The sequence below is a fragment of the Mycotypha africana genome, assembly GCF_025528875.1.
Source record: "Mycotypha africana strain NRRL 2978 chromosome Unknown BDF20scaffold_7, whole genome shotgun sequence".
Classification (NCBI taxonomy): Eukaryota; Fungi; Mucoromycota; class Mucoromycetes; order Mucorales; family Mycotyphaceae; genus Mycotypha; species Mycotypha africana.
This window is the reverse complement of record NW_026515731.1, coordinates 1,287,348-1,314,822: the sequence shown is the minus strand read 5'-3', so window position 1 is coordinate 1,314,822 and position 27,475 is coordinate 1,287,348. Positions and strand designations below refer to the sequence as shown.

The 27,475-nt window shown below is 37.1% G+C and overlaps 11 protein-coding genes across 11 annotated transcripts; 9 read left to right on the top strand and 2 right to left on the bottom strand.

Moving 5' to 3' along the window:
- Positions 1-30: 30 nt before the first annotated feature.
- On the top strand, positions 31-1,967 carry BDF20DRAFT_879198 (uncharacterized protein). Its single transcript, XM_053081542.1, has 2 exons — positions 31-563; positions 708-1,967. Exons 1-2 carry the CDS (start codon positions 204-206, stop codon positions 1,698-1,700), a joined length of 1,353 nt encoding a protein of 450 aa, XP_052935007.1. The 5' UTR covers positions 31-203; the 3' UTR covers positions 1,701-1,967.
- Positions 1,968-2,756: 789 nt separating this feature from the next.
- BDF20DRAFT_822229 (uncharacterized protein) lies at positions 2,757-3,389 on the top strand (the record flags this gene model as incomplete). Its single annotated transcript, XM_053077676.1, has 5 exons — positions 2,757-2,811; positions 2,888-2,905; positions 2,997-3,048; positions 3,150-3,228; positions 3,300-3,389. Coding segments are annotated over 5 exons (294 nt in total), but the record flags the coding sequence as incomplete, so codon positions are not given.
- A 972-nt stretch (positions 3,390-4,361) lies between these two features.
- Positions 4,362-5,266, top strand: BDF20DRAFT_822966 (uncharacterized protein; the record flags this gene model as incomplete). The annotated part of the gene is made up of 3 exons (XM_053077756.1): positions 4,362-4,536; positions 4,623-4,901; positions 4,983-5,266. The coding sequence occupies 3 exons, from the start codon at positions 4,362-4,364 to the stop codon at positions 5,264-5,266; spliced, it is 738 nt and encodes a 245-aa protein (XP_052935005.1).
- A 4,074-nt stretch (positions 5,267-9,340) lies between these two features.
- BDF20DRAFT_944502 (Cullin) lies at positions 9,341-12,620 on the top strand. Its single transcript, XM_053084835.1, has 7 exons — positions 9,341-9,407; positions 9,552-9,725; positions 9,873-10,124; positions 10,191-10,750; positions 10,906-11,149; positions 11,236-11,746; positions 11,816-12,620. Exons 1-7 carry the CDS (start codon positions 9,368-9,370, stop codon positions 12,141-12,143), a joined length of 2,109 nt encoding a protein of 702 aa, XP_052935004.1. The 5' UTR covers positions 9,341-9,367; the 3' UTR covers positions 12,144-12,620.
- A 535-nt stretch (positions 12,621-13,155) lies between these two features.
- BDF20DRAFT_795002 (kinase-like domain-containing protein) lies at positions 13,156-14,194 on the top strand (the record flags this gene model as incomplete). The annotated part of the gene is made up of 2 exons (XM_053076254.1): positions 13,156-13,446; positions 13,547-14,194. Coding segments are annotated over 2 exons (939 nt in total), but the record flags the coding sequence as incomplete, so codon positions are not given.
- A 2,413-nt stretch (positions 14,195-16,607) lies between these two features.
- Positions 16,608-18,347, top strand: BDF20DRAFT_822429 (glycosyl-transferase for dystroglycan-domain-containing protein; the record flags this gene model as incomplete). The annotated part of the gene is made up of 3 exons (XM_053077694.1): positions 16,608-16,977; positions 17,239-17,389; positions 17,480-18,347. 3 exons carry the CDS (start codon positions 16,608-16,610, stop codon positions 18,345-18,347), a joined length of 1,389 nt encoding a protein of 462 aa, XP_052935002.1.
- Positions 18,348-18,537: 190 nt separating this feature from the next.
- Positions 18,538-19,623, bottom strand: BDF20DRAFT_822954 (phosphoesterase family-domain-containing protein; the record flags this gene model as incomplete). Its single annotated transcript, XM_053077753.1, has 4 exons — positions 18,538-18,594; positions 18,674-18,931; positions 19,002-19,307; positions 19,378-19,623. The coding sequence occupies 4 exons, from the start codon at positions 19,621-19,623 to the stop codon at positions 18,538-18,540; spliced, it is 867 nt and encodes a 288-aa protein (XP_052935001.1).
- A 438-nt stretch (positions 19,624-20,061) lies between these two features.
- On the top strand, positions 20,062-20,568 carry BDF20DRAFT_836912 (uncharacterized protein; the record flags this gene model as incomplete). The annotated part of the gene is made up of 3 exons (XM_053078997.1): positions 20,062-20,149; positions 20,207-20,344; positions 20,462-20,568. 3 exons carry the CDS (start codon positions 20,062-20,064, stop codon positions 20,566-20,568), a joined length of 333 nt encoding a protein of 110 aa, XP_052935000.1.
- Positions 20,569-21,650: 1,082 nt separating this feature from the next.
- Positions 21,651-22,239, bottom strand: BDF20DRAFT_822741 (uncharacterized protein; the record flags this gene model as incomplete). The annotated part of the gene is made up of 3 exons (XM_053077734.1): positions 21,651-21,958; positions 22,045-22,141; positions 22,204-22,239. 3 exons carry the CDS (start codon positions 22,237-22,239, stop codon positions 21,651-21,653), a joined length of 441 nt encoding a protein of 146 aa, XP_052934999.1.
- Positions 22,240-22,929: 690 nt separating this feature from the next.
- Positions 22,930-25,736, top strand: BDF20DRAFT_944486 (sulfate transporter family-domain-containing protein; the record flags this gene model as incomplete). The annotated part of the gene is made up of 8 exons (XM_053084834.1): positions 22,930-22,954; positions 23,030-23,155; positions 23,231-23,501; positions 23,609-24,404; positions 24,482-24,832; positions 24,899-25,019; positions 25,111-25,243; positions 25,325-25,736. 8 exons carry the CDS (start codon positions 22,930-22,932, stop codon positions 25,533-25,535), a joined length of 2,034 nt encoding a protein of 677 aa, XP_052934998.1. The 3' UTR covers positions 25,536-25,736.
- An 81-nt stretch (positions 25,737-25,817) lies between these two features.
- Positions 25,818-27,466, top strand: BDF20DRAFT_944472 (serine hydroxymethyltransferase). The gene is made up of 2 exons (XM_053084833.1): positions 25,818-25,961; positions 26,064-27,466. Exons 1-2 carry the CDS (start codon positions 25,827-25,829, stop codon positions 27,330-27,332), a joined length of 1,404 nt encoding a protein of 467 aa, XP_052934997.1. The 5' UTR covers positions 25,818-25,826; the 3' UTR covers positions 27,333-27,466.
- Positions 27,467-27,475: the final 9 nt, after the last annotated feature.

Below are 27,475 nucleotides of genomic sequence, written 5' to 3'. Positions count from 1 at the left end.
AGGGAGGGTAGGATTTAAAGACACTCTTTTTTTTTTTCTATTTTAGCAGCGATTGTCGCTGTTCCATTTTTCCAATGCCCACGAAACAACACACAAAAATAGAAAGTCAACAGGCTCTCTGTAAAGTTATTTTCTACACCTCGTCCTCTTCTTTCCCTTTTCTGTTTTTTCCCAACTAAAAAGGATTTCATATACTTTCGAATATGTCAGCCGCAGGCACCTCTTCCCCAAATACTCCCACTACCACTAACACTTCTGCAACCACTACTACCTCTATTCTACCTTCTTCTACCAGCACCGAATCACTTCATTATGAAGATGATGCAGCAGTTTCACAAAATGAATCTCAACCAAACTCTTCCAGTTCTCCCCAACAAGATGACGAACTCATTCTTCGTGCTTTAGTCACAACCAAAGAAGCCGGTGTCATTATCGGCAAAGGCGGCAAGAACGTAGCTGAATTAAGAGAAACTACTCATGTGAAAGCTGGTGTTTCAAAGGTCATTCAAGGTGTTCATGATCGTGTATTAAGCGTATGTGGCACCTTAGAAGGCGTCGCAAAGGTAAAAGATAAATATAAAAAAGAAAAAAAATTGGAAATTTATCCTTATAAAATCAATATTCAATATTGACATGGCTATACTTTTTTTTTTTTTCTGACTATGCTTTTTTTTCCTGACTATATTTTCTTCCTTATTTTTTAAAAGGCATACGCTTTTATTGCTCGTACTGTTTTAGAGAATCCTATACCAGGTACAACAACATCATCGTCAACAACCAATATACCGAATTCAGCAGCAGCCACAGCAGCAGCCGATATAAACTCAACGGAACAACCCACCATTACTTTACGTTTATTGATATCCCATAATTTGATGGGTACAGTTATTGGACGACAAGGCACCAAAATTAAGCATATTCAAGATACATCAGGTGCACGTATGACAGCTTCGAAAACCCTTTTGCCTCAGAGCACAGAACGCGTTGTCGAAGTACGCGGCACTGTCGAAGCGTTAGAACAAGCCATTTTAGAAATCGGTCGTTGCTTATTAGAAGATAAGGATAGAGCTTATGGAGCCATTTTATATAATCCTACAAAAGCTATGAACACAATGGCTAATGATTTAATGATGACGACGACAACAGCAGCAGGAAACAACAGTAATACTTATAACAATAGCAGCAAAAGATCATCTTTTATGAGAACGGGTCGCGGTACTGACTTTTCTAATAACAGCAACAGTAATAATTACTCTTCCGCAGCATATAATAATGGTTATAGTAACAATAACAATAATGGGAATAACAATAAGCCTCACAGCAATAGCTATCAGCAACGTCGTCGATCTTACAATAGCAGCAATAATAACAATGCCAACCGTTTCCTACAGCATAGCAATGACCCTAATATTCGCACACAATGTATATCTATTCCTTCTGACATGGTGGGCTGTATTATTGGTAAAGGTGGTGCTAAAATTTCTGAAATCCGTAAATTGTCTGGATCGCAGATATCGATTGCAAAAGTACCTCATGATGAAACTGGCGAGCGTATGTTTACTATTCAAGGTACAGCAGAAGCCAATGAAAGAGCTCTCTATTTGCTTTACGGGCAATTGGAAGCTGAGAAAGAACGTCGCCTTAAAGGTGTTTTGCAAGATGACGAGAACGATTTTGCAGTAGACGAAGGACAAAAATAACTCTTACCGTATCATAATTTGAAGTACCATTGCTTATGTCATAGGTTTCTGTTACCTCCGCCCTTACTTTCTATAAGCCTTTTTTCTTTTATTACAACAACAAGACACTTTTATACACGCGCAATTCATCTATTACATTTTTGCGTACCCTCCTTTTTTTTACAAACATTCAAAATCCCATGTCAAATATAATAAAAATCAAATACACGTATAATATTACTTGTCTCTCTACATTTTTCTCTTCGTGTATATTGTCAAAAGTGGTGACATGCCATGCTTTGGAGTCTAAAGGTACGTCAGTATATTCAATAACAGGTGTAATATGTAGCTATTGTATCACGGAGTTCTTCAAACGACTTCTAGGGTTAAGTAGTGTCTCTCGTTCTGGAGACCAAGTATTGTGTGCACCTCTTCTACCGCCACCCCCCCCCCACCTCTACACATACACTCTCTCTTTCTCTCTTCGCTTTCTCTCTTTATCTGTACAACTTTGACAAGGTACAAGCTTGTGCAAGCAAGTATTACAAAAGGCTTTATAAAGTTAGAGTTAGAGTAAGCTTGATAGTATTTCATTTAACCTTTACTATATAGCAGTTCTGATGCATCTTGCTTCGCGTTCCGGCTCTTCTTTTTTTTCCTTTCATATTCTCTCTGTCGTAACGTTATTCCAGCATTTCAAATGTTTCCAAAACAAATTTTTTTCTACCTCATAGCACAAACGAATGGTTTAGTCTTGGACTTGAACGATGAGGAGGTATAAACTGCAATAAGATTGAGAATAACATAATGCATATTTGCTGAATTAATCGATGATCTGGACTATATCCATATAAAAACATATAGGCAGGCTCAAGTTTGGTCGTAGCATCAAAGGTATCAAAGTACCTTTCTTTTTTTTTTTTTTATTCTTTTCGTGTATATTAATCTGAAACCCGAAACTTAATTTATAATGATGCCATGGGTTGATGATTAGGAAGAAAATGAATCTCAGGTATAAGAAATGAAAGCAATAAGCGTTAAACTAGGAAAATCAGTCTAAAATCTCATGTCGAAACTGAGCAGTTATGGATGTTTGAGGATGGATATTTGGTCAATAGGAAAACATCTCTAGGTAGTAGGATTTTGTTACATAAAAATGAGAATTTATCTATTCTGACACGCGTACAATGTATATTATCTACTGCAAGTCATTGATATCGAAGGTGGTAAGTACTATTGACCATACTTTTACCTAATCTTTAAATGTCTTTATTCACATGCTGCTATTACATTGATACTTTCTGCTATGTAAAAAAGGCGACTTGCGGTGCGACCAGAAAGTGATACAATATGACCGCAAAAAGACAATGTAGGTTTTACAAGTTTATTTGTAATTTCTTACCTACCGCTACTTTTCAACATGATACGTTCAAGAGAGACCTCTAACTTAACAATGTGTTATATGTATAGGGCTCACAATCAGAGGTGGCAAATCCGTGACGGATTCATTTATGCAGTAGCAGACCCAAGACTTGTGCTCACCTTAAAGGTAAAAGCAATATCATAAAATCAGAATGCGCAAAATACTGATATCTCGTTCATGTGCATGTACACAAAAAGAATGAGGATGGGTCTCGATGCTTCGTGTCCTATAGAAACTTGGAAGATTCTGAACTTCAACAATGGTATATTGAACCATATGGAGGCTGAACGTTAGACAAAAGCTCAAAAAATCTTCCCAAGTACACACACTTAAGCTTTTTACAAACACCCGCTCATGCAAAGAGTAATAGAAAAAGCTTAAAAACTAGACAATACACGTTTCAACTGAAGGAAACGGCCTCCTCTTTATCTTTCACTAACTTTTAACAATTTAACCCAGCTTCCTTTTCATTACCCAATAAAGTCGAAGGCTGCCCAAAACTTGTTTGATTTCTATTTTTCGATAATTTTCTGATTCATATTCGATAAAGGAAGCGAAAAAAACCGCCTTATCTCTGTAATAATCTTAGAATAAAACGTTAGTCTGCCATATTCTCTGTTGAACTCAAGTTTCTTAACTATAAAGAGTCCATCAATAAAAAGACTTTTGCAACCCCCACCCATCAGTCATGAGTCAACGTCAATCAGTACCTGTCGAACTTCGTCATAGCAATGAGAGTCAATTAGACGCCATCAGAGAATTAGAACAATTATTCTGCCTGGATAAAAATGTACTATTAAATATCGTCGACTCATTTCAGAAAGAGTTAGTTGCAGGATTAGCAGACGATAGATCTAGCGATTTGAACATGATCCCGACTTATGTTACTGGTTAGTTATCGTTAGACTGGATATAAAGCAACATTTTCCAGCTGCCAATAATACGTTCAATGTTTTCATTGGAGAAGAAATATATTCATTCCTTTTTATTTTGATTTTATGCAACGTGTATACACAGGTTATCCAACTGGCCACGAGAAAGGAACGTATTTAGCATTGGAAATTGCTGGTATGGATATCTATTGCTGTCAAGTAAAGCTAAAAGGCGATAACGGCAAACTGGCTATCAACCAATATCAATATAAAATACCTCAAGATTTGGCTACCGGTGATGATTTTGCTGTTCTCATCGACTATGTCGTTGAGTGCATATCTGATTTTTTATTGCGAGTGGGAACACAAGATTTATTTGTCTATCCAATGGCTGTTTCTTTTGGGTTCGCTATTAAGCAAACACGGCTCGATTCTGGACGTATTTTATCATTAGGCTACGGTCTAAGCTATCCAAACGGTGTTGGCGTAGATATAGTAGAATTAATGCATGAACGTATAAGACTCAAAGGATTGCCTATCAAAATTGTAGCTACAGCCAACGGTATGTATATTCGTCGTACGATAAATATTGGCGATAATGCAATTTTTCATTCTCTAACTTAATATTTTTCTTTAAAAAAATGATAGACTCAGTTTGTACATTACTAGCTCATGCGTATCAACATCCTACAACACGTATAGGTATTGTTCACAGCCTTGGTACCAACTGCTCCTATTATGAACCCGTCCGAAATGTCACTAAATTGAAAGATCATAGCGTCACCAAGGATGCTGACATGATTGTCAATACAGAATGGTGTAACTTTGGTTCATCACGTCGTACGTTACCTTGCACCTGGTTCGATCGAAAACTGGCTCGGGAATCCATCAACCCTCAATTTCATGTGTTTGAGAAGATGACCACTGGTATTTTCTTGGGAGAACTTGTACGCATTATTCTGATCTATTTGATTGATCGCGAGATTTTGTTTGGCGGTGAATCATCAGAAACATTAAATACTGTACATAGCTTTGATACAAGTTATATGTATGTGTGTGAAGCAGACAACACAGAAACTTTAGAAGACACACGTGTTGTGTTGGAAGATATGCTTGATCTGTCAAAAACTACTGTAGGGGATCGTGAAGTGGTAAAGAAAGTATGTGAGTTAGTGGGAACGCGTGCTGCTGTTCTAGTAGGTGCTTCTATAGCAGCTATTGTGCAACACATGATGCATAGGGGTATTGGAATGACAGATGAAGGTTATGCTATATGTAAGTTTGATTCATGAACAAAAATCTTGTAGTATAGGATACCTAGACTAACATGGCATTATTCTACTTTAACTGTAGCTATCAGCGGTAGTATTTATGAAGATTACCCATCTTTTCATCCACGTGTTTGTAAGACAATCAAAGACCTTGTCCCAGAACAAATTGCAGGACAGCTATCTGTTGGTATAGTTAAGCATTCCCGTATTGTAGGTGCTGCCATAGTCGCAATGATGGCAGAAAAAATGGCGGCCGCTGCATCAACTAGTCGAGGTTAATGTATCTCAGTCATTCAACAATCCCTGAAAACCTGGCATTTAACGAATTAAAACCTTCATTAGACCGACAATTTCGATAACTGTCGACTAGCCTATCAACGAAATTGAAAAAGTATAACTCCTTGTCTCTCTTTTTCTTTTTTTTTTTCTTTTTTTTTTTTTTCCTTTCCCCTCTTGTTTAAAAGAGCCAGTAGCTGTACCCTTTAATAATATTCCCATTTTCCATTACTAAGTGTTTTCAATCGTTATTCCATTTCCATTATACTGACGCTACGCTAATGCCTTTCCTGTTCCTTTCCAGCGCTTTTCCTGTTTCTCCTGCCTTTTTCCTCCCTGATATATAATAATCAATAGTTTCAATAAATTCTGTAAAAAATACTTCTCTGCTTGTAAAGAAAAATTGAAAGAAGTTCCTGTTTGCCTTTTTTGTTTACTCGTTTGTTGTTTTTTCTTCATTCATTCCCGTCAACAGAAACCTTGTAAATTAGCGCTTTTAAAGCATCATAACGAGTCCAATGGTAAACCTTTTATACATTATATTGTCAAATCTTGGGACTTTAATATGTACGTTCAACGAATCGCAGAAACAAGTTAATGAGCATCAAAAAATGAGAAATATGTAAAGAGTAAAGGATGATATTACCACTACGGTATCGACACATCAAAATATGGAAAACAACTTAACTATATGTGTGTTGTTGCGGTAATCAGCCGGAGTAATCCACATTATTCTATGTAGGGTAGCGAAACGATTAATTTTTATCGCTTCCATCTTAATTATTAGTCTCGTTGGATTCTGTATTTCTATAAACTCAGCTTGACGATTATTGTCATCATTTTCATCTTGTCGTCGTCTAACGACGCCCTGGCGACGAGCAGTCCACAGGCAGCACCACAAATAGATTTATCATCAGTTTTGACAGAAGAAATTTTTAAGATTTTCAAATTGACGAAGGTGGTAGAGAATACTCATCAGGTTCAAACAGGCAGCTGTGTCACGATTTCTCCCTCATCCCTGAAACCAAAAGTTTCATTCATAGCCTTTTGGCGATTTTGGATTGTGCACCGTACAGAACATGGATGCCAGCATTTGAACGGTTGTATTTTATGAAGCGTGGATTTATTCTTCTTCTATCTATCAACTGCAATAAATGATTGTTAAAATCGAAAATACCTGCCTTGAATCCATCGATCAATTAGACTCGTATCCTTCACGGTGCAGAAGACGCCGAAAATCAACACATTTAGTTCACAGTTAAATCTAATATGGAAAGCTAAGTAGTTATTAATGTAAAGGCAGACGGTTCTTCAGCACTAAGAAGGGTAGAGAAATGAAACCTCAGATTGTCCACTAAGTCTTTATCAGCTATATACTTCCGGAAAACACAGTTAACTTAAACTTCCTACGCAGGGGACTGGACGACGACCGTTAGCCATTACTTGATGTTATCAAAATTTTGAGAAAATATTCAATTGATATTTGTAGTATACAACAGCTGCTCATGTTAACCAAAGATAATAGGATTCAATATTACTATCTTATCATCTTAAAGAAGTCTGTATCAATGAAGAAAGAATTCAAAAGTAAAGGCTATAAAGTGTTGTTCCTTCCATCTACTCCGTCGAAATTGAATCTCCTGGAACCATTCTAGCATTTGAAGAGTTTAATACTCGAGAATCTTGATCTCAAGCACAAATAAGTGTATATAAAATTTAAATCGACGAACTGCAACATCAGCAGGAAAACCCTTCCTATCCCCTACTAGGTCAATCACTTATTGACTGGTTACCCTCTTTCCCTCAATCCGCCTTAGTTCGCATTCCTTTTTTATCCATAAGACTAAATGGGTATTTTTAGATAACTCTCTCTACATTTGGATCTGCCCAGGTATTTTTAGATAAGTTTCAGTATCTTGTGTCCATTGAGCTCTAAAAGTTACGTGATAAAAAGCTTGTTTGACATAGACATAATCCAAAAAAAGGTAAACCTCGTATTTCACTAGTTTATTGTTGCTATTCCCGGAATGGATGTAAGGGAGAGTAGTACTATTCTTCACATTCAGCATTTGGTCCTATCATAACCACTTAACAGACAACATTTGGGAAAATTAGAAAACAACAAGTTCAAAAGTTAACGAAACATAAAAGTTATCCTTTAGTGAATTCTTTATTTTTCAACTATTTTGATAAAACAATTGAGCTTCAATAGTAAAACATGCCTAGTATCAAATGAACCGTAACAGATCACATAACAATATTCAAGACAATTTAAAAGGATTCTTAAACGTATGTGTCTATGAATACCGCCGATAATCGAGTTTCAATACTGATTATCGAATAGTAAAGAGCATGGTTGAGATTTGGGCACAAAGGACTCAGTCCTACATAGTTTTGTATTTGCTGTTACTATTGCTAAGCACTATCTTTATAGGTCTACCCTTCAGTCTTTATATGACTGCCTCGAATACTAAGCACCTATGCATATTTTCTTTTGAATACAGGGAGCTAACACGTAACGTGTGCTCCCTGAGATAGTCTTGCTAGGTTGCACTTGCCATAGTTAGTTATCCCACTCTTGAGAGGCGGGTTTAACTAAATTTATAAATCACATCAGCTCTTACCTGTGCAAAGGATTGTCGGATGGAAAAAGATGAAATGAAAGAACGATAGAAGCATAACCTTATTTACCTCAACACAGTATAATAGCTTAATGAGGAAACAAAGTTGATTGTATAAAACTTACATGTAATTAAATGTTTGTATATCTTGTGTTGAACTTCCATATTCTGATAGATTTAGTTTTGTAAAATTACCAATCTTGTCAACATTTCCCTCACACATAACAGCTTAAATCTTCCTGGTGCTTGTTAATTGAGTTAAGCCCCAGAATATAAGCAAAACCACAAAAGTATGATAGTTGTCTATAAGAAGTTATCGATGGTGGAATCGGAGAAACCAAGAATTTTCGTTTTTAATAGTTTTGGTCGGTAGGCAGAAGCTACATTGAAAAGGGAATTTGTGCTCACAACAGGACACCCTTTAAAAAATAGAAGATGACTATAACGGTGTTCTTCTGAAAACATTCGAAGCTTGGCGTCCTATTCAATAAACCGTTTTGACGTTTGTCTTCTTGATCTACCTATCTAAAGGAACTGGGTTTGATGGCACAAGCAAAAGATGTGTGACATAGTTGTTCAAAATGCGGCATAATTTTTGACATTTTTCTCAAAAAAGCCGACAGCTTATTTTCGAGATTCAGGAGTATAGCAATACAACCTTTTGTTTATACAAATAGCCCCAAACTATCTCATTTTCGAGAAAAACGTTCCTTATTGAAGAATGACTTTACGAAGAAAACCGGTTGATTTCGATCAACATTTCGCACAGTTAATTGACATGCTCAATGGCATCTTTTCTTTTACTACGCCAAAGCAGCAACAAGTAAAAGGAATGACAATGTATCAGTAAAGTATCATTGATACGGATAAAACGAAAATGCAACGAGAGCTCTTGCTCTTCGCTCCAATTACATTTGTGGAACTCATCTAAATTTCTAAAAAATAGAGTTGTTTATGATTTATGTAATGCCATTCCAACACCCTTCACAGACAAGTTATTTCTTGGTCTAGCAGAGTACCTGGATAGACTTACGCTACAAGAATGCAAGGTATATAGTTCAACTACATAGTAGAAGAAAGGAAAAAGAAAAGAGTAAACTAGCAAACTTTTTAAGGTCGGCTTACTCATTTATTAAATGGGAAAAAGTAGCTGATATTGGCACACGATGATATTGTAACGGCTTATGCTCGTGCTTTCGAACGGTTTGCTATAGCAGCAGAATACATGTCACGCGGCTGTAGTTACCTCGATAAAGTCAATAGTAGTCAATATTATGGGAATTCTTCACCGCCAATGCAAGGGTCGTCAGCTCAAAATAATAATCTCCACAATGGTACGCAATATAACAGATTTTACGGCGCATCATCTTCGTCAGTAGCAGCCACATTAAAAACAACGCCAATGCCAGGCTCTTATTATGATAACACGCTTCATATGAATGGTGGCAAATTCAAGAAGCAGAACGTAGAAGCGCTTGCACTTCATTTATGGAAGTTCAATGTTATATTTACTATTCGTGATAGATATCAGAACAAACTATTTTATCAAGTGTTCGAATGGATTCGTCAAGCACGCGATCAAGGTAATATACATACAAGCAATCATAGTATTAGTAGCAGTAGTAGAAGCCTTGGCAATAGTAGCAGTAGCAGTAGCAGTAGCAGTAGCAGCAGTTACCCTTTTGGGGTCCGAAATGGTGGCACATCCTCTATCGCAACCACAGCCACAGCGGCCGCTTCCTCGTCCTCCTCTCCACATACCACTATAAGAGCGGTCGTAACCTCATTAGTACAAGTCAACTCATTTACCGACCAACCACTTCAACTCTACATCGAAGAATTCGAACGCCCATATCTTGTTCACACCAAACGCTACTACGAATCTGAAGCAGCACGCGAAATGGCATCGGGAGATATCTCGCACTTTATGCATAAAGCGCACGATCGTCTTGAACAAGAAATCACACGCAACTATCAATATTGTCACTCAACTTCACACGGCCGTATCGTTCGAGAATTTGAAGCGCAATACATTGCCGCCTATAAAGACATAATCATTGAACAATTTGAGAGAATGTTAAAAGAGGAGAGATTTGAAGATTGCACACTAGTTTATCAATTGCTCAATCGATTGCCTAACGGAGATGGTTTGAAGCCCATCTTAGTCATTTATGAAAATTATGTTGCCAAATTGGGTAGAGAAATTGTGGCACGCATTGGAAGTGGAGCGTTGATTTTAAAGAACCCACGAGCGTATGTAGACCAACTGTTACAGCTCCATGCGAAGTATTATCAAGTAAATCAGCAAGTATTTTGCGCAGAACCATTGTTTACGGCTGCGGTAGATAAAGCGTTTCGAACAGTCATCAATGAGGGTAACAATATAAGCAGCAGCGGTACAGGAGATATAAATAGTACGGCATCAGTTTATGGTCCTGAAACGTTAGCGCGTTATTGTGATTTGATGTTGAAGAAAAATGCTGGCAAAAGAGATATGTCAACAGCTCATTTGAATGATAATAATAGTGGCAATAAACGTAATAAAGGTTTGAAAAAACTAATAATGGAAGTCAATGAAGGCGATCAGGAAGAGAAACTCATGAAAATGGTAAGAACTCTTTTCAATCTTACATTAAATGAAGCTAAATCCAAATGAAATAGCTTTTTTAAAAAGAGAAAACAAAACAATACAAAAGAAACATGCACAAACATTTAACACTAATATTATCATGGGGTCTCGCTTCTTTTTCTATTTCGGATTAGGTGACGTTATTCAAATATGTGGATGATAAAGATATTTTCCAAAAGTTTTATTCTCGTATGCTGGCGAAACGTTTGATATACAATGCATCAAGCTCTGAAGAGTTGGAAATGAACATGATTAATAAATTGAAAGAAATTTGTGGCATTGAATATACTAGTAAACTCAACAAAATGTTTACAGATATGTCATTGAGTAGTGATTTAAATGTCAAATTCAAAACCTATATTAAAGAAAAAAACAAAGGTGATAAAATGAAGGAACACAGGATGCGTTTCATAAACAAACATATACTAAATCATCTGCTGCTTCTATAGACCTGGTAAATACAGAAATACTCGTTTTGACAGCAGGTGCTTGGCCATTGAACCAAAAGGAAGATGGAGGGTTAGATACCAACAAATTACAGATGCCTAGAGTGCTTGAAAGCATGATCACTTCTTTTGAATCATTCTATGGCAGTCAATATAATGGTCGACGCTTATTATGGCAATGGAATTTGACGAGAGGAGAAATCCGCCTCAATCACTTAGACAAGAATTACGAGCTCCAAGTCAGTCTGTATCAAATGATCATTTTATTATTATTCAATCTTCCAAACAACAAGGATCAACGTCATCATCAACAGCAACAACAAGCACAAGACTCAATTTCATTATCTATTCAGGATATTGTAAATCAATCTGGATTAAGTTTAGCGGATATCTTAAAAAGTATAAGGCCGTTAATAGATATGAACGTGTTGCAGTTAACAGAAGGAGGAGATCAGCTACCAACGTCAAAAAAGAATATACCAAAACTATCAGAATCAACTGCGATCACAGTTAACACATCATTTACGAGGTAATTAATTTTTTCTAACTAGTTAAAGAATTCTCATTGACTCGTCTGCAAAACTGTTGCGTTGCATAGTAAACGTACAAAGATTAAAGTGCCTGCATCCTCAACGGGCACTAATAATACTGGGAACAACACTAGCCAATCAGAAGCCGAGAAAGAAAGTCAAGCGGCCCGTAAACTGGTTGATGAAGACAGAAGAATGTATGTACAGGCTACGATTGTACGAGTAATGAAATCTCGCCAAAAACTATCACATTTACAGCTCGTACAAGAGGTTTTGGACCAAGCCAATACTCGGTTTCAACCCTCTGTAACTATGATTAAGAAATGCATTGAACAATTATTAGAAAAACAATTTATAGCTAGAGAGGACAGAGATACCTACGTTTATGTTGCTTGAGATATTGACTTGCAATAAAATCATTGATAACTAAGGGGCTGGTTCTGCAGCATTTATAAAACATACAATGTGTATGTTTACTCTTCCAAAAAAGAAAAAAAAAATGCCGGATCAAAATAGGGGAAAGCGACAGAGCAAGTTTCAAGCTTAAAACTTTATGTTATTACTCCTCTTTTCAGTCTACTAATGAGAGTGTCACATTTCAGTCTAACGATTTTAAAGTTTAAACGTCTATTGTTGAATAACGTTCCCATACGATATACAGCGTTCATTGTGCCATTGGCAAGAAGCATTTAAGCCACAATTGTAGGTCGTGCAAATGATTAGATATTTGTTTTGAGGCATTTTATTATATCTCATTTTGTGTAATGGTCAAGCCAAGATTAACAGATTTAACTCTAAATAAGGCTCAATTATTTGAATTTGTACCGTTAAAATGAAATTGGATATATAAAAAAGAAAAGCTTTATTAAATAATTTCCTTCTTCCCTTTCATTTTCTACTTCCTCTTTTCGCAAAATCTGTATCGCAGTAAACTACAATGAATACCACAACAGTGAACACTTCTTCTACTTCAATATCCGAAAATATATGGCTAGTACCCGATCATAAAGCGTCTAATTTAATCACAAGTAATTTGACAAAGCAACAGCAACAACAAGAAAAAATGCAAACTACTGCAGCAGCACATCATTATCAGCATCGTCATCACCAGTCTCAACTATCTACTTCAACTGTAATTACCGCTACTACCTCATCTACAGCTTGTTCTTCTTCAAATTCATCTCTTGTATCAGTACATACAAACAATAGTCATTATAATATGAAAAATTCTTCTATTGAGGTATCAGCAAGATATACCGATTCCACTTCATCATCCAGTTGTCCTCCTATTACAACACTCACATCACTTGTAGCAAATACAACTACAACAGACGCTGTAGAAGATGAAATTCCCATATCACGTGTCTCTTCCAACAAATCTACTGCTTCTTCCAGCCATTATTATCCTTCTAGTCGAGCCAGTTTAAAGGAATATGGTGAGTGTTACAAAAATCTCGGTCAAGGTACCTCAGGTGTTGTCAAAGTAATACGGCAAATGGATTCTCAAGGTCGTATTAGACAACTTCATGCCATCAAGCAATTCCGTAAAAAGCATAAGAATGAAACTGAAAAGGAGTACATGAAAAAGGTTACCAGTGAATTCTGTATATCCTCAACCTTTGATCATCCAAATATCATTAAAACGCTCGATTTAGCTTGGAATGACAAGAAAAGAAGATATTGCACCATTATGGAATATGTAAAGTATATACGCTCCCTCTTTATTTTTATTTCAATGGACCAAGCTCCCTAACTCGTCCTAAACATACACATTTATAACTGATACCTTCTATGAACAGTGCGCTGGTGGTGATTTATTTGCTATAATCATGGCTGAACGCATGTCAGAAGTCGAAAAATCGTGCTGTTTCAAACAACTTCTACAAGGTTTGGCTTACCTTCATTCCACCGGTGTTGCTCATCGTGATATCAAACCCGAGAATTTGTTATTGACTATGGATGGCACATTAAAAATAACTGACTTTGGCGTATCCGACGTCTTTCGTTTTCCCTGGGAATCGTCTACTATCACTCGCCTAAGTCGTGGTTTGGTGGGTTCTGAACCTTATATTCCTCCTGAAGCCTTTCTACACAAAGAATATTCTGGTACAGCAGGAGATATGTGGTCGGCAGGAATTGTCTTTTATTGTCTTTGGTTAGGCGGCCTTGCTTGGTATAAAGCGAAAACATCCGATAGTGCCTATTGTGGATATCTCCGTAGCCTTGAAAGGCAGCAAACTTTTGACTTATTTCGTCCCATGTCGAAAGATCAATTGCGGGTTCTGCATCGATTGCTGGATCCTAACCCTAATACACGTATCACAGCAAAAGATTTGTTGAATCATGACCCCTGGATTCAATCAATTTCTGTATGTGATGAACGTGCAAAAGATAAATTAGGTAGACATCACAAGCATACAGATGGTGTACAGCCTGTCTGTAGATTACCTCTCCCACCATCATGATTTGTATATGTCATTATATTCAAGGAGGCTATCTATAAATCACAATTTGATAGATGCCGCATTTGATAACAAAATAACTTTTATATAGATTCGCTTATTATATGTATAATATTTCCATTTTTTATGTTTGTATACAGAAAAATTAAGTTTATGCTTGGTCTTTATTTTCCTACTTCAATATATCACATGTACATAGTCAAACACAAACAACTGAACTAAATAAAGAAAATCTGTAATCATACATAACCTTCCAAAAATACTACTTAGTTTCGATTTCGTTATGAGCCATTATTGTTGCTGTTTATTTGATAATAATCTCAGGATCACTAAAAAACTACTAATTAATCTGCTGTAATTATACTCATGCCGATGCAACGACTTCTTTATTACATTCTTTTGCTTGTTAAGCAACGGAAATCTGGTGGACGCAACGTATAATTCGCACCACAGTAATCACTTTCTATCAATTAACATCGAATGCCGCTGAATGAAGTACAAATTTATTGACAAGGCCTGACAATTGAGGAGAATAAGGATGACTATAGTTAGATTGTTCTTGATTCGGTTGGATTCACACAGAGTTCAATATGAACGCCATGGTTGATAAACTTCTGTTACCAACTTGGTTGTATTGGGTTAATTTGTATCACTTATGCCGATCTGTTAACATCAAACGGTTCTTGAATCTACAAATAATCGACTAAATGAACAGTTACAATTGTTTTGCAATCCATATACGTGCAACAAAAAGAATTGAGCGGCTTAATTAAAAAGTGGTTTTTAAGTTAATAAGTATATCTGTGCTATCCATTTCTTTTTTACTGATGGAAATCTAATAGATATCATCATTCGCATCTGAATTGATAAACTTGAATTGTTATTCTCTCCTTCTTTGCCTCCAACTACTTTCAATCAAGCCTTTATACAACTATCATCTCATCGCCATCCCAATGTGGCTAATAACGCGGCTGCTACTATCCTGTCATTCGAGCAATTTTGGATTCAATAACCATTTTCACTGATTTTGTAGAGCCACTATCAGACGACAATGCTGCTGATATTACTATGTTTGGGTTACATAGATGAATTGCTCGCCATAGATCCGAATACCATTTTCGTCGTTAAACATATTACAATGGAAATGATTCAAAAATCAAATGACTGTTTGCTTAAAGCCTGCATCATAATACTAATTATGGCTATTCTTTAAAATCGACAATGCCAATAATCTGGAAACTTATGCTGAAATGGAGTCGAGTCGTTAAGGGGGGGGGGGTTTGATGAATTATACAAAGAGATTGTTCGTTTGACAAAACAAAGTTTTTCTGTCATAAAAGAGTAGCATTTGAGTGTATACTCCTGTTTTCTTTTGATAGAGAAATGCTTACGCTTATAGTCTATTCATAAGTTTTGTATATTTAACGACTATGATGTATTAAACCAGTAGCCTGATATCGAATTCAATCAGTTATTTTTGCTTAAGGCTGTCCTTTCTCAAAACGGTTCATATAATATTTAATACATGTGATTTGTTTACATATTGTTCAGGGCGGATCATAAAGTGCTAGGCTCAATTTATGACAACTATGCTGAGCTAGCATTACAGAATACATCCTTCCTCCAAGTCCGCGTTCGATTCTCAACAAAACGCTAGTTAAATGTTTAAGTAGCACCCATATAATTGAGACAACCTACAATGTAAATATCATCAAGATAGCAATCTCAAGAAGCAGTAACACCATCTTTGTTAGGGCAATTTCTGTTGACAGGCTTGGGTCTATTATGAGCGTGCCAAATGAAAGCTGTAATGTGGAGCATTTTTTTGCAGCATTCATATTGCACTGCTACAGTACCGATCAAGTCTTGCAATCTTTAGTACCGTGAACTGAGCCTCCTTTCATCATTTTGACTTCTTGTATGTTTTCTTCAAGTTGGATCAATTATTTTGCATATTGATTTGGACAGACTCAAGTTGCCTATTACCGGCCTTTGGTGTTTCATATACATCAATATCAATGTACTTTGTTTTTAGACCATTTTTTTCATATTTTTACATTACACAGTATTTCTGCCCCTTATCTTTTCCATTTTCAGTTCGGTAAATTCAATCCACCGACAGCCAATAGTATTTGTGTAGAAGTTTATTGTTTTATACATGCAAAGCTGGTCCGCACTCCCAAGTTTCTTCATTCAGTATTGTAATAATACGAATTCGTTCAAGACATCAAATAACAGACATTCTTGCTATATTTACATATCTAACATAAGAATGGATACTCTCCTCGCTGGGAGGAAAAATGGACGGTTTAATCAAGATGACAAAAATAAATTCGTTTACAATAACACACGGCGCAATTTCAACCGTTTTCCACCATCAACTTCCTCCACGTCCTCGATGCCAACCATCCCTCCTCTTACGAAGCGTGTAGCTACCGTTACTGCCGTTCTTTTGACTATATTTTATATTTTTTACTTCTTTTCTAATCCACTTTCTCCTGACACATTCGAAGACACGAACAATGCGCTAAACAGCCATAAACAACTAAGCGATCAACCAATATATACACGGCATGAAGGCACTTGCTCAGCTATTCTCTGTAATCCTGTCAATAAATGCTCTACTTGGAAACCTAACAAAACTTACGACTGGTCTCAGTTATCTAAAGCAGGTGTTTTTCGCGATCTCGCCAAAATACAGTTGAGCCCAGGTTGTGAGCTAAAGATCAAAGTAGGTGGTGCACCACCTCCTGCTAAAATGTCCACCAGTGAAGATCGAAAGAGGAATAGTAAACAATGGTTGACCATACCTGAAGGTTTAACGGAATGTACCGATGATTCAGCCTCTTCACCTGTGCGTGGATATGGTGTAAAATGTCGTAATTTTGTCGCCATGGAATTGACGGCCAATATAGCAACAATAGCAAAACAGATGAAACGCTTGATGACACAAAATAGAGCGAGTGAAGGGCAGGAGATTATTTTAGTAGAACATGGTTATAACAGTCAAACGACGGCACTTTATTCAGTCGTGGATAAAGCGGAAGCACAAGACTGGGATGAACAGCAGGTAAATGTGAACAAGTTGGATGTTACTATGATCAGTCAGTTCACAGTCAATCGGTTGAATACCTTTGCTAAAGCAATCAAAAATTGGCCGGGACCAATATCCATTGCTATGTAAGTAAAATTGCAATATAAATGTATAAAATTAACAATGTACAAAAACTAGTTCAAGGTTACCAATGGTTTGTGTATATTTGTTGTTAGTTATCTTGCCGATTCTACTGATATTGACGATCTTCTAACGTACTTTGAAAATGAAGATAATGTAAGAGCCTATGCAGGAGCTACTATTGCTTTAGTCAAACCTAATTACCTTAACGCACAACATCTTGCCTACCCAATCAACCATTTACGAAATATTGCGATCGCTGAATCAGATACTGATTACATTTTTGTCGTGGATGCTGATTTTATACCTTCTACCAGTCTCTATCCTATCGTGCGATCGCGGCTTATCCCCTTCATCTTACATCAAGGCGATAAAATGCCTCGTACAGCTTGGGTTGTTCCATGTTTCGCCATTTACGAGTCTTATAGCGACTTGCCCCTTCCAGAGACTATGGAAGATCTACGCCATTTGGTTCGAGAGAATATTGCATACATCACAGATCCAGGAGCTGGTCACGGTCCTACATTAGCTACAGAAGTGGCGCTTGTCCGACCTTTGGTTCACGGTAATCCGTTGGCGTATGAAGTCTGTTATGAATCACAATGGGAGCCTTATTACATACTGCATCGATCTGCCCCACTGTATGATGTGCGATTTAGAAATCAAGGTGGCGATAAACAGTCGCATGCGTTACAACTGAATGCGGAAAAATACCGTTTTATGGTGCTGAGAGATACCTTTATGATTCACAGAGATCATCCAACCATGGTTTGGCCAGGAGGTGGGTTTGAGAAATCACAAAAGGAAGCTGCAAACAAATGGAATTATTTCAAAGAGTATAAGGAAGAGATTGAGACTTTATATGGAGTGAATGCTCGTTGGCCTAGAGGTTGCAGTGCAGCGGCGATAGGTTGGCAAGAGCAAAGAAGAGATTTACTTGGTATAGCAGCTGGAGCAATTTAAAATCGTCCAAATACAAAAATTCTGTTCCATTTTATTCATCTCACTTCTCAATTGGATTTGTAAATAACTCATGTATACAACATTGCATTTTTCATATTTAAGCGAAGAATACTTTCATTCAAACGTCATAAAAACAATCATTTAGTTGTACGGATGCACTTTGTCATACAGGTGCTATCATTTATGAAAATTACAAGCTGATAAGTTTTGCATTCTTATCATGTTGTCCTAAATCGCCAAGATCCCACTAATATATTGAATGTGTAAATATAAATTAGGGTCTCGAATACATATATCCACGCACATAAATGTGTTTAAACACTTACATTATCTTCAATTGTTCTTAGTAAAGAATAATGCGTATATTTTGTCTTATCTGTTCCAGATATGATTTTGTGATGAAAATCGGGACCAAATAACACTGTCAGAACGCGATTGTCATCGGAAGCTCCATCGTCTTCATCAAAAGTGAGAACAAACATGGTATTCTCATTGAAAGCTCTTTCTTTAATACGGGAAGCAAGAAACCTCTTCAACCATCTGGATCCAAAGGCCATATCCGTATCGTGTGCGTCGTTATCGATCTATAAAAAAACGGAGTTCCCATGCTTAAAAGCAGTACGAAAAAGCAATGCTCTGAGTATTAATACTTACATTAGGGGTGTAGAATACAAACTGAGGGACAGCATTATTCGAGATATCTTTGTCTAATTGACTTGAGTTTACAATCTTGGAGCAACGGCGTTTGTTAGTTTGTATGTTTTTGAACGATATGAATGGGTTATGTTTTCGTGCGTATTTATTAATGTCCATTTTCTTATTGCAGTTGCCAGGGTAATCCTCTTGATAAGTTTTCCAAGAAACACCTCTTTTTTCCAACAAATCTACCAAGTTTTTACGATCAATATTGGATTCGTCATCTTCGTTTGTACCTCTGGTTGAACCGCTAATCAAGGCAATCTACAGATAAGACACCAAAGTTTCGTCAGCTGTATGTAATATATGGACTTTTTACACTATTGAACTTTACATAGTTTGGTTGGGAGGGATGTGTGGTTGCAAGATAATTTGTTAAGAGTATACCATTTCCGTACTCTTTATTAAGATTCTTGATGAATTTGTTTTTGTAAGCAACATCATAATTTTGATTTTCCATTACGATAATAACCACACGGTCGAAATATTTTCCTTTCACGATATTCTTTGTTGAAGTCGAAGAGTTAGGATTGTCAGCTTCTTCCAATACTTTCTTGACTGGCTTTGCATGGACCGGCATAACAGAGCACTGGATCATGATGTAGCTAATTGTCACGGAGAAGAAGAAAAGCTTATGGAAGTCAATCGTTTTCATTTTGGATGTACTGATAAAATACAAACAAATATAAGCGTATAGTAATGGACTTTCATAGCAATCAAATCGTACCCTTTTTATACTATTAGAGAAAGCATTGTGGCCAATTATTAGTAATTAAAGATAATTTCCTCCATTATAAAACTGTAAATCAATAAGCTTGATCCGGCAAGTGGCGTGGGTTGTACAAATTGCTTTGATGACAACTGGTAAAGTTAAGGCAATAATATTTTATGTATAGTAAAGGCTCATTAGCACCGTACCCGTAATTACGGATAGTTTTAGCAAATTTTGTAAGATGCTTCGTTTGATCTGGGGCCAGGGAGACACAGTCATCAAACTTATTAACATGCAGTACATATAATGTTAATCCTCAATTATCTTATGGTAATGTCTGTGCTACTTGAACCCCAGGCAGACTGTACAATTATCTTCCTTCAAGTAGAGAAGCGTAAGGGTATTGTGATTGGCGCAAAGAGAGTAGAGCGATTATAAATTGTTGATAGAGGCACTCTAGCAATCTGGATGCAATGCGGTTTAAACACGGATATTCTAGATAAAACTTTTGACGCAGGTCAAATGGATATACGGACCACATTAACATGGAATATAATATCAGTTCCATTACGAACTACATATATTTTAAGTAATTTCAGCAGGACGAACAAATTATATGAAACGTATACTATGCAGATAATCATATATAAGATTTTGCTGAAGCAGAACAATTACAAGCAAACAATAATGTAACTTTTAAATAAAGCATTGGCAGTGAACAGCCCACCAATACGAATCACGGGCATAATGATCGACGGGCAAAAGGTGGTAGAGCAAGAGACGAAAGTCAAAATTGGTTATTATGAAAAATGAGCATGTAAGAAAGGTTTGTAAAAGCTATGATGGCACATAGACATGACTACTGCTCATTATTCATTGGAAGCGAGAAAAGAAACACTGCAGTTTCTTACATTCCTTTTTGAACATGGCTAACCATTCGACTTGTACAATAGTTTGCAAAATAGTCTACAATGAAATGGCCCATAGACTAAGCGTTTTAACTTTAATAAATGTAATACTCGTTCACTGTTCAGTAATGATCATTGAATTCCTAGTAATAAAGTGTGGCTGATTGGTTACCAGGTATAGGATTTCAGTAGTATGAGTGACTGTAAGTGTTCTAGAAATCGAATAGTACTCGAAATTCATTTGCACTCGTATCTTTGAGAAAGTGCAGAAAGCACTGCATACAAACATCATTCTGCCTGTCGATTGGAATACCACTGAACTAGTGTTTAAAAGGTATGGATCAGTAAAAGTATGAAGAATAAAAATTGGGTATAGTTATTACTGTGTGTTTTACTCTATAAGTTACTACTATAACAGAGTTAGTTACAATGTATCTTAATCATTTCATCTAACATAGCTGTGCCCTGTTCGAATGATTTTGTGGGTTAACTAACTATTCTCAATGCTGTCCATCAAAGTTTCGTCGAAGACAAAAAAAAAGCCCTTGCTACATAGACTAACTGTAAAATACAATATGCTTTGAAACCATGTGGGCACAGAAATTACGTCTTTTGATACTTGATTTGCAACTATCAGCATCTAGACATCTTATTCATAATAAGCATTACCAATAGTCAAAAATAGAGTAGTACTGTCGGTAAAAGTGCAAATGAAGGTATTTTTTGCACGTTACATATGAATCCAAAAGCCCATACCGTGTCTATTCATTTTTTCTCTAAGGGGTCAGCAAGGCAATTCCAAGCATTAACACTAACAACGACAATTGCACATTTATTTTTGAAGTCATACGTGGTTTTCGATATCAAATATTGTATGATTTACCATTAACGTGTACATATTACGTGAAGGAGACGTTAAAAGCATTATATTGAACGTATAGCGTTAAAAAACAAAAGGCCCGTATAGTTACATTTGTATAATAGAGTTTAATTGCTGAGGAGATGATAAACAGTAGCGCAAGAGGTGCCTAAAAGAGTGGCAATGCCAAACATACCCCAAATGCCGCGCATACGTTTGCTAGGCTCACCACTAACATACCCGTTCACATAAAACATACGCCCCAAAAGGAAAAAGGCGCCGGCGCCGGCTGACAATTGAGGGTATTTAAGGCCACCGACCAACAATAAAGTACTAAAGATAGGGAACAATTCAAGAGAATTTTGATGGGCACGTTGCGCACAGTTAAAAATGTTTTTTTTAGGATCCTTCTCAGCTTCACTTCTCTCCGCGTAAGCTATAGTTATGGAATATCAAATTAGAGATTATCAATATAGCTGGCACAACTCGATCCAATCTTGTTGCATGAAAACAATAACCTACCATATGGATATGGTACTTTAGCAGCTTTACGTGCACCACTAACTTTGAAGCCTATACTGAAAAGGTGAAGAGTACTGGCGACAGCGACAGCAAGTACCTACAGGTATGTTGAACAACTTAGAAAAATATACTTCTGCCAGCTTCGAGAGAGATACTTACATAGCCATATTCAGAAGGGATAACGATAGCTGTCATTATTGATAATAATTGAAAAAAAGGTATCTAAAATGAAGGGAATTACGCTCTAATTTGTGGGATTATATTTTGTTAAAAAAGACCACGCCTCCACCTTCTTACGCAAGAGTGCGTAAGACTGTTTCATGGGACGAATTTATCCTACCCAATCATAAGAGCTGGACAATTCTCGCATATTCGACAAAACCCAGCTGCTGAATCATCAACCGCAATCAGGAACACCGACGAAGTTCCCCAGATTTTGCAGCCTGTTATCACCTTTTGATGTACCGAACGAAAGGTTAACTATACATACGGTAATACTCTGCTTGGCTTTTGAAGTCGATGATCTTATACCAGAACAAAAAATACTCAACAGTATAACCACCATCCATTGACACAGAAATTTTCTTTGTTTATCAAAAGGAGGCAGTGAAACTTAGTTACGGAAGAGAAGACCTGATATAGGCAAAAAAAGTGTTATTTAGGGCTATAGGGGTTCATTTGATGCAGCAAATTGGTTAGAACTGCATTTATGTCTATTTTAATTGGCCAAAGGAGAAATGAGTGTAGCATTTGATCAGTTCCTAAATGCATTCCTTTTCTGTTCTTTGTTCTTACCTTTTAATAATACAGTAGGTTGTATTATCGTATTTTCGGGGAATCTACATAGACTTCTCGTCAGTGAACAGCAATCATAATACTACTATAATGAACAAACATGACATTCAACCCAGTAAGATATCAACTTAAAATATGCTTCTATATATATATTACAATTATAGAACAGAATTCTGACAAACTTATGTAGGCACACACTCCTTCTTACTCGATGAAACGGATGATGAAGAGATATTACCACCTAATGCTTCGGCTGAAACTCACTTCTTATTAGATCGTTCCTACTCGTTTCCTCGATACTTGACATCTTCACCTCGTAAAAACAAATATTTTTACGCCTAAAGAAAGCAAACATTTTATTCCTTATACATCTTTCCATTGGTATGTTTAGTTCCATCTGTTCGATTAGAGGATGAACTGCCAAAGGATACATGGAGTAAGCTTAAAACCAGATCCAAATACTACCTCCCCATCCTACATTGGTTACCTATTTACAACCGACAGCTTTTCATGGGAGATTGTCTTGCAGGGATTACATTAGCATGTTTGTTGATACCACAATCCTTGTCTTATGCAACTGCATTATGTAAGCTAGATGCGATTCATGGGTTGTATGGTATCGCGTTTCCAGCTATTGCTTATGCTTTCTTTGGAATGTCAAGGTATGTATATATAAGCATCCTTGAAGTAACTAAGATCTATTTTTCATTTGTTGCCCTTCTAACTCATTTTCTTTTTTATTTGATGCGTGCGTAACTATTGGATATAGACAGATGTCAGTAGGTCCAGAAGCCACCTTAGCTCTACTTATCGGATCATCCATTGCACAACAACAGCATGTGAAGGAATCAGATGATTTCCAGATCGATCCTTTAGCTTGGGCTTGCCTCATGACATTCTTCGTGGGCATTTTAACGCTATTATTAGGAATTTTCCGTTTGGGCTTTCTGGATAGCCTAATGAGTCGGGCTCTGCTCCGAGGGTTCATTAGTGGTGTTGCGCTTGTTGTAATGGTACAACAAGCAATCACATTGTTAGGGGTAGTAGAGTACAGTGAGAAATGGGGTATATCCGAAGCTTCAACAACAGTGGAAAGACTCTATTTTTTATTTTGTAATGCGAAGAATGCACATAGCTTGTCTTCAATTGTATCGCTTATCTCAGTGATAATACTATTAACAATGCGAGTCTTGAAAGCAAAGTATGCAGAGTCGTCGAAAAAATGGTTCCAGTTATTTCCAGATGTTTTGTTGGTGGTAGTTATCTCTATAGTGCTTACAAAGAGATTTGACTGGGAACATCAGGGTCTCGCCATTTTAGGAAAAATTGATAGTGCTGGAATTCCATTGCCTTCTGTTCCTCCTTTTCCAACAAGCAAACATTTGAAAGATCTGTTGTTCACCTCAGCCATGATTTCTGTTATCGGTTTTGTAGAGTCCATTGTTATAGCGAAAATTTATTCGAGCAGACACAATTACTCAGTGAGCGCTAATCGTGAACTTGTAGCCTTGGGGGTAGCTAACGTGTGCAGTGGGTTGTTTCAAGGTATTCCAGCCTTCGGATCTGTAGGTATACACATTAGCTGCTTTTACATTTGGCATGAGTCGTTAATCATCTTTATTATGCCCTTGACCGTATATAGGTTTCTCGTAGTAAGATAAACGACAAAGCTGGTGCTCGTACACAAATGGCATGCCTTGTTACGGGTATTATGGCTCTCTTTGCTATTATCTTCCTGCTTCCTTACTTTCATTATCTGCCAAAAACTGTCCTTTCATCTATTATTTTTGTTGCTGTTCTCTCCCTTCTCTCTGAGGTGCCAGAAGACCTTCATTTTATGTTTAAGTTTGGGGCGTGGAGAGATTTGGCATTATTATCAATCACATTTTTTGCAACCATCATTATATCGTTAGAGTTCGGTACATTATTAGCAGTTTGCTTATCTCTTCTTCTAACATTAAGGGAAACCAGTTATCCTAGAATATCTATTATGGTAAGTGTTATACTAATAACGTGGCTCAGCGGAACAAACTATCAACTACAGGCATTGACATTGTAGGGAAGAGTTAAAGGATCTCCGAACAAATTTAAACCTATTAAGGATGCTCCAAGTGAAATAGAGCATTTGCAGGATGTGCTTATTGTACGCGTAGAGGAAGCACTGTTCTTTGCCAACACAGGTACCGATAGGGGACTAATCAGATTGAACCATACTAGGAAAAAGGTTTAGGGCCTTTTAAACCCAAATTTATGCTAACTATGCTTTTTTAGGTCAGTTGAAAGACCGCTTACGACGATTGGAGCTATTTGGTGATATGTCAACCCACCCTTCTGAAACCCCCCGACGTAGTGAGTCATTATATACGATATTTGATGTTGGTAGTATGCCGTCTATTGATGCCAGGTAGGAACTCTGCAATATCATGCTATAGGGAATAAACTAGATAGAAGAAGCAGATATACTTACTTCTACTGGAATGAATAGCGCAATTCAGATACTGTACGAAATTGTGGAGACATACAAAAGTAGATCTGTAGAAGTTTACTTTGTCAGGTTACGAGAACAGCCTTTATCAATGTTTAGGAAATCAGGGCTACTTCATATGATTAGTGAAAAGCATTTATTTAGGAAGGTTTCAGAAGCTATAGAGCATATTGAGCAAGATTTGATAAAACGAGATGCGATCATTATATAATAGCCATAGAATCTCTCCTTGTAACCCCTTTCTAAAATTTGACTCCAAGTTAAGGGAATTATGACTCCATCAGCATCTCCATAAATTTGAAAACACAAAAAAGCTGTCATTTCAGTAAAATTGATTGGACAATCACCTTATTTCACTCGATCTTTTCGATCTATCTTTCAAAATTGATACACAGAAATTGAAGCCACCTTTTATTTTTCGCTTTATTTAAATAGGCTGAAAAAGGTCCATTTTGCAGTTATTCCTCCAGCTTCAATCATCACTACAATTTCTCAAATCACAATGACCGCTGGAACTGTCCTCCCTTGGAACACCTGTCTTAACACCACTTTGGAAGAAGAAGATAAGGAAGTTTTCCAAATTGTCGAAAATGAAAAGTTACGACAATGGTCTGGCTTAGAACTTATTGCCTCTGAGGTATGTATTTGTGAAAGTGGTCAAGAATGGCTTCAATATTCGTAGGTCGTTCCAATGTCGTGCTTTGATGCTAAAGAGTATTTCCCATTATTTTCCGAATAGAATTTTACCTCTCAAGCTGTCATTGAAGCCAACGGTACACCATTGACAAATAAGTATTCTGAAGGTCTTCCCGGTGCTCGTTATTATGGTGGCAACGAATACATTGATGAACTTGAAGTCCTCTGTCAGCAGCGTGCTTTGGCCGCTTTTGGTTTAAACCCTGAGCAATGGGGTGTTAATGTCCAGCCTTATTCAGGTTCCACTGCTAATTTTGCTGCATTAACCGCCTTGATTAAGCCAGGCGACCGTCTTATGGGTCTTGATTTACCTTCTGGTGGTCACTTGACCCATGGTTATCAAACTGCCAAAAAGAAGGTCTCTTCTTCATCCATCTACTTTAATTCAATGCCTTATCAAGTGGATTCTGAAACTGGCTTAATTGATTACAAACGTTTGGAACAAAATGCTGCCTTATTCCGTCCTCAATTACTCATTTGCGGTGCTTCTGCTTATCCTGCTGAATGGGAATATGATACTATGCGCAAGATTGCTGATCAACACGGTGCTTACCTCATGTGTGATATGGCTCATATTTCTGGTTTGATTGCTGGTAAAGAAGCCTTGTCTCCTTTCGACTACTGTGACATTGTTACCACAACCACTCATAAGACACTTCGTGGGCCTCGTGCCGGCTTGATCTTCTTCCGTCGTGATAAAAATGATCAACTCGAATCTCGTGTCAACCAAGCTGTTTTCCCTTCATGCCAAGGTGGTCCCCATAACAACACTATTGCTGCAGTTGCCGTTGCCTTGAAGCAAGCGGCTTCTCCCGAGTTCAAACAATACGCCAAGCAAGTCTGTGCTAATGCCAAGAAGCTCGCTGAAACTCTTACTGGTTACGGATACAAGTTAGCTACTGGCGGTACCGTTAACCATTTAGTTCTTTGGGACTTAAAGCCTCAAAAATTGACCGGTTCTAAGATCGAACGCATTTGTGATATGGTTCATATTACCATCAATAAAAACTCTATTGCTGGTGACAAGTCCGCTGTCACACCTGGTGGTGTCCGTCTTGGTACATCTGCTTTGACTTCTCGTTCTTTGAAAGAAGAAGATTTCGTCAAGGTCGCTGAGTTCCTTCACAGAACTGTTCAAATTGCTGCTGCTGTTCAAGAAAAATGTGGCTCCAAAATGATGAAAGATTTTGTTGCTGCTTTAGAAGGTAATGAAGAAATTGCTCAATTGAAGAAGGAAGTCATTGAGTTTGCTCGTAGTTTCCCTATGCCTGGTTTCGATCCCTCTAAGATTAAGGCCACTGTTACCATTTAAGAGTTTATTTTAACGCACCAATTCTAAAACCATCTCTTTCCTTCTACATCTATACTTCGTATATAATATGTTTAATATCCCTTGAAATCTATCTATTTGCATGTTCAACACTTTCCAAAAATATTTCCCTTCACCTATTTCCC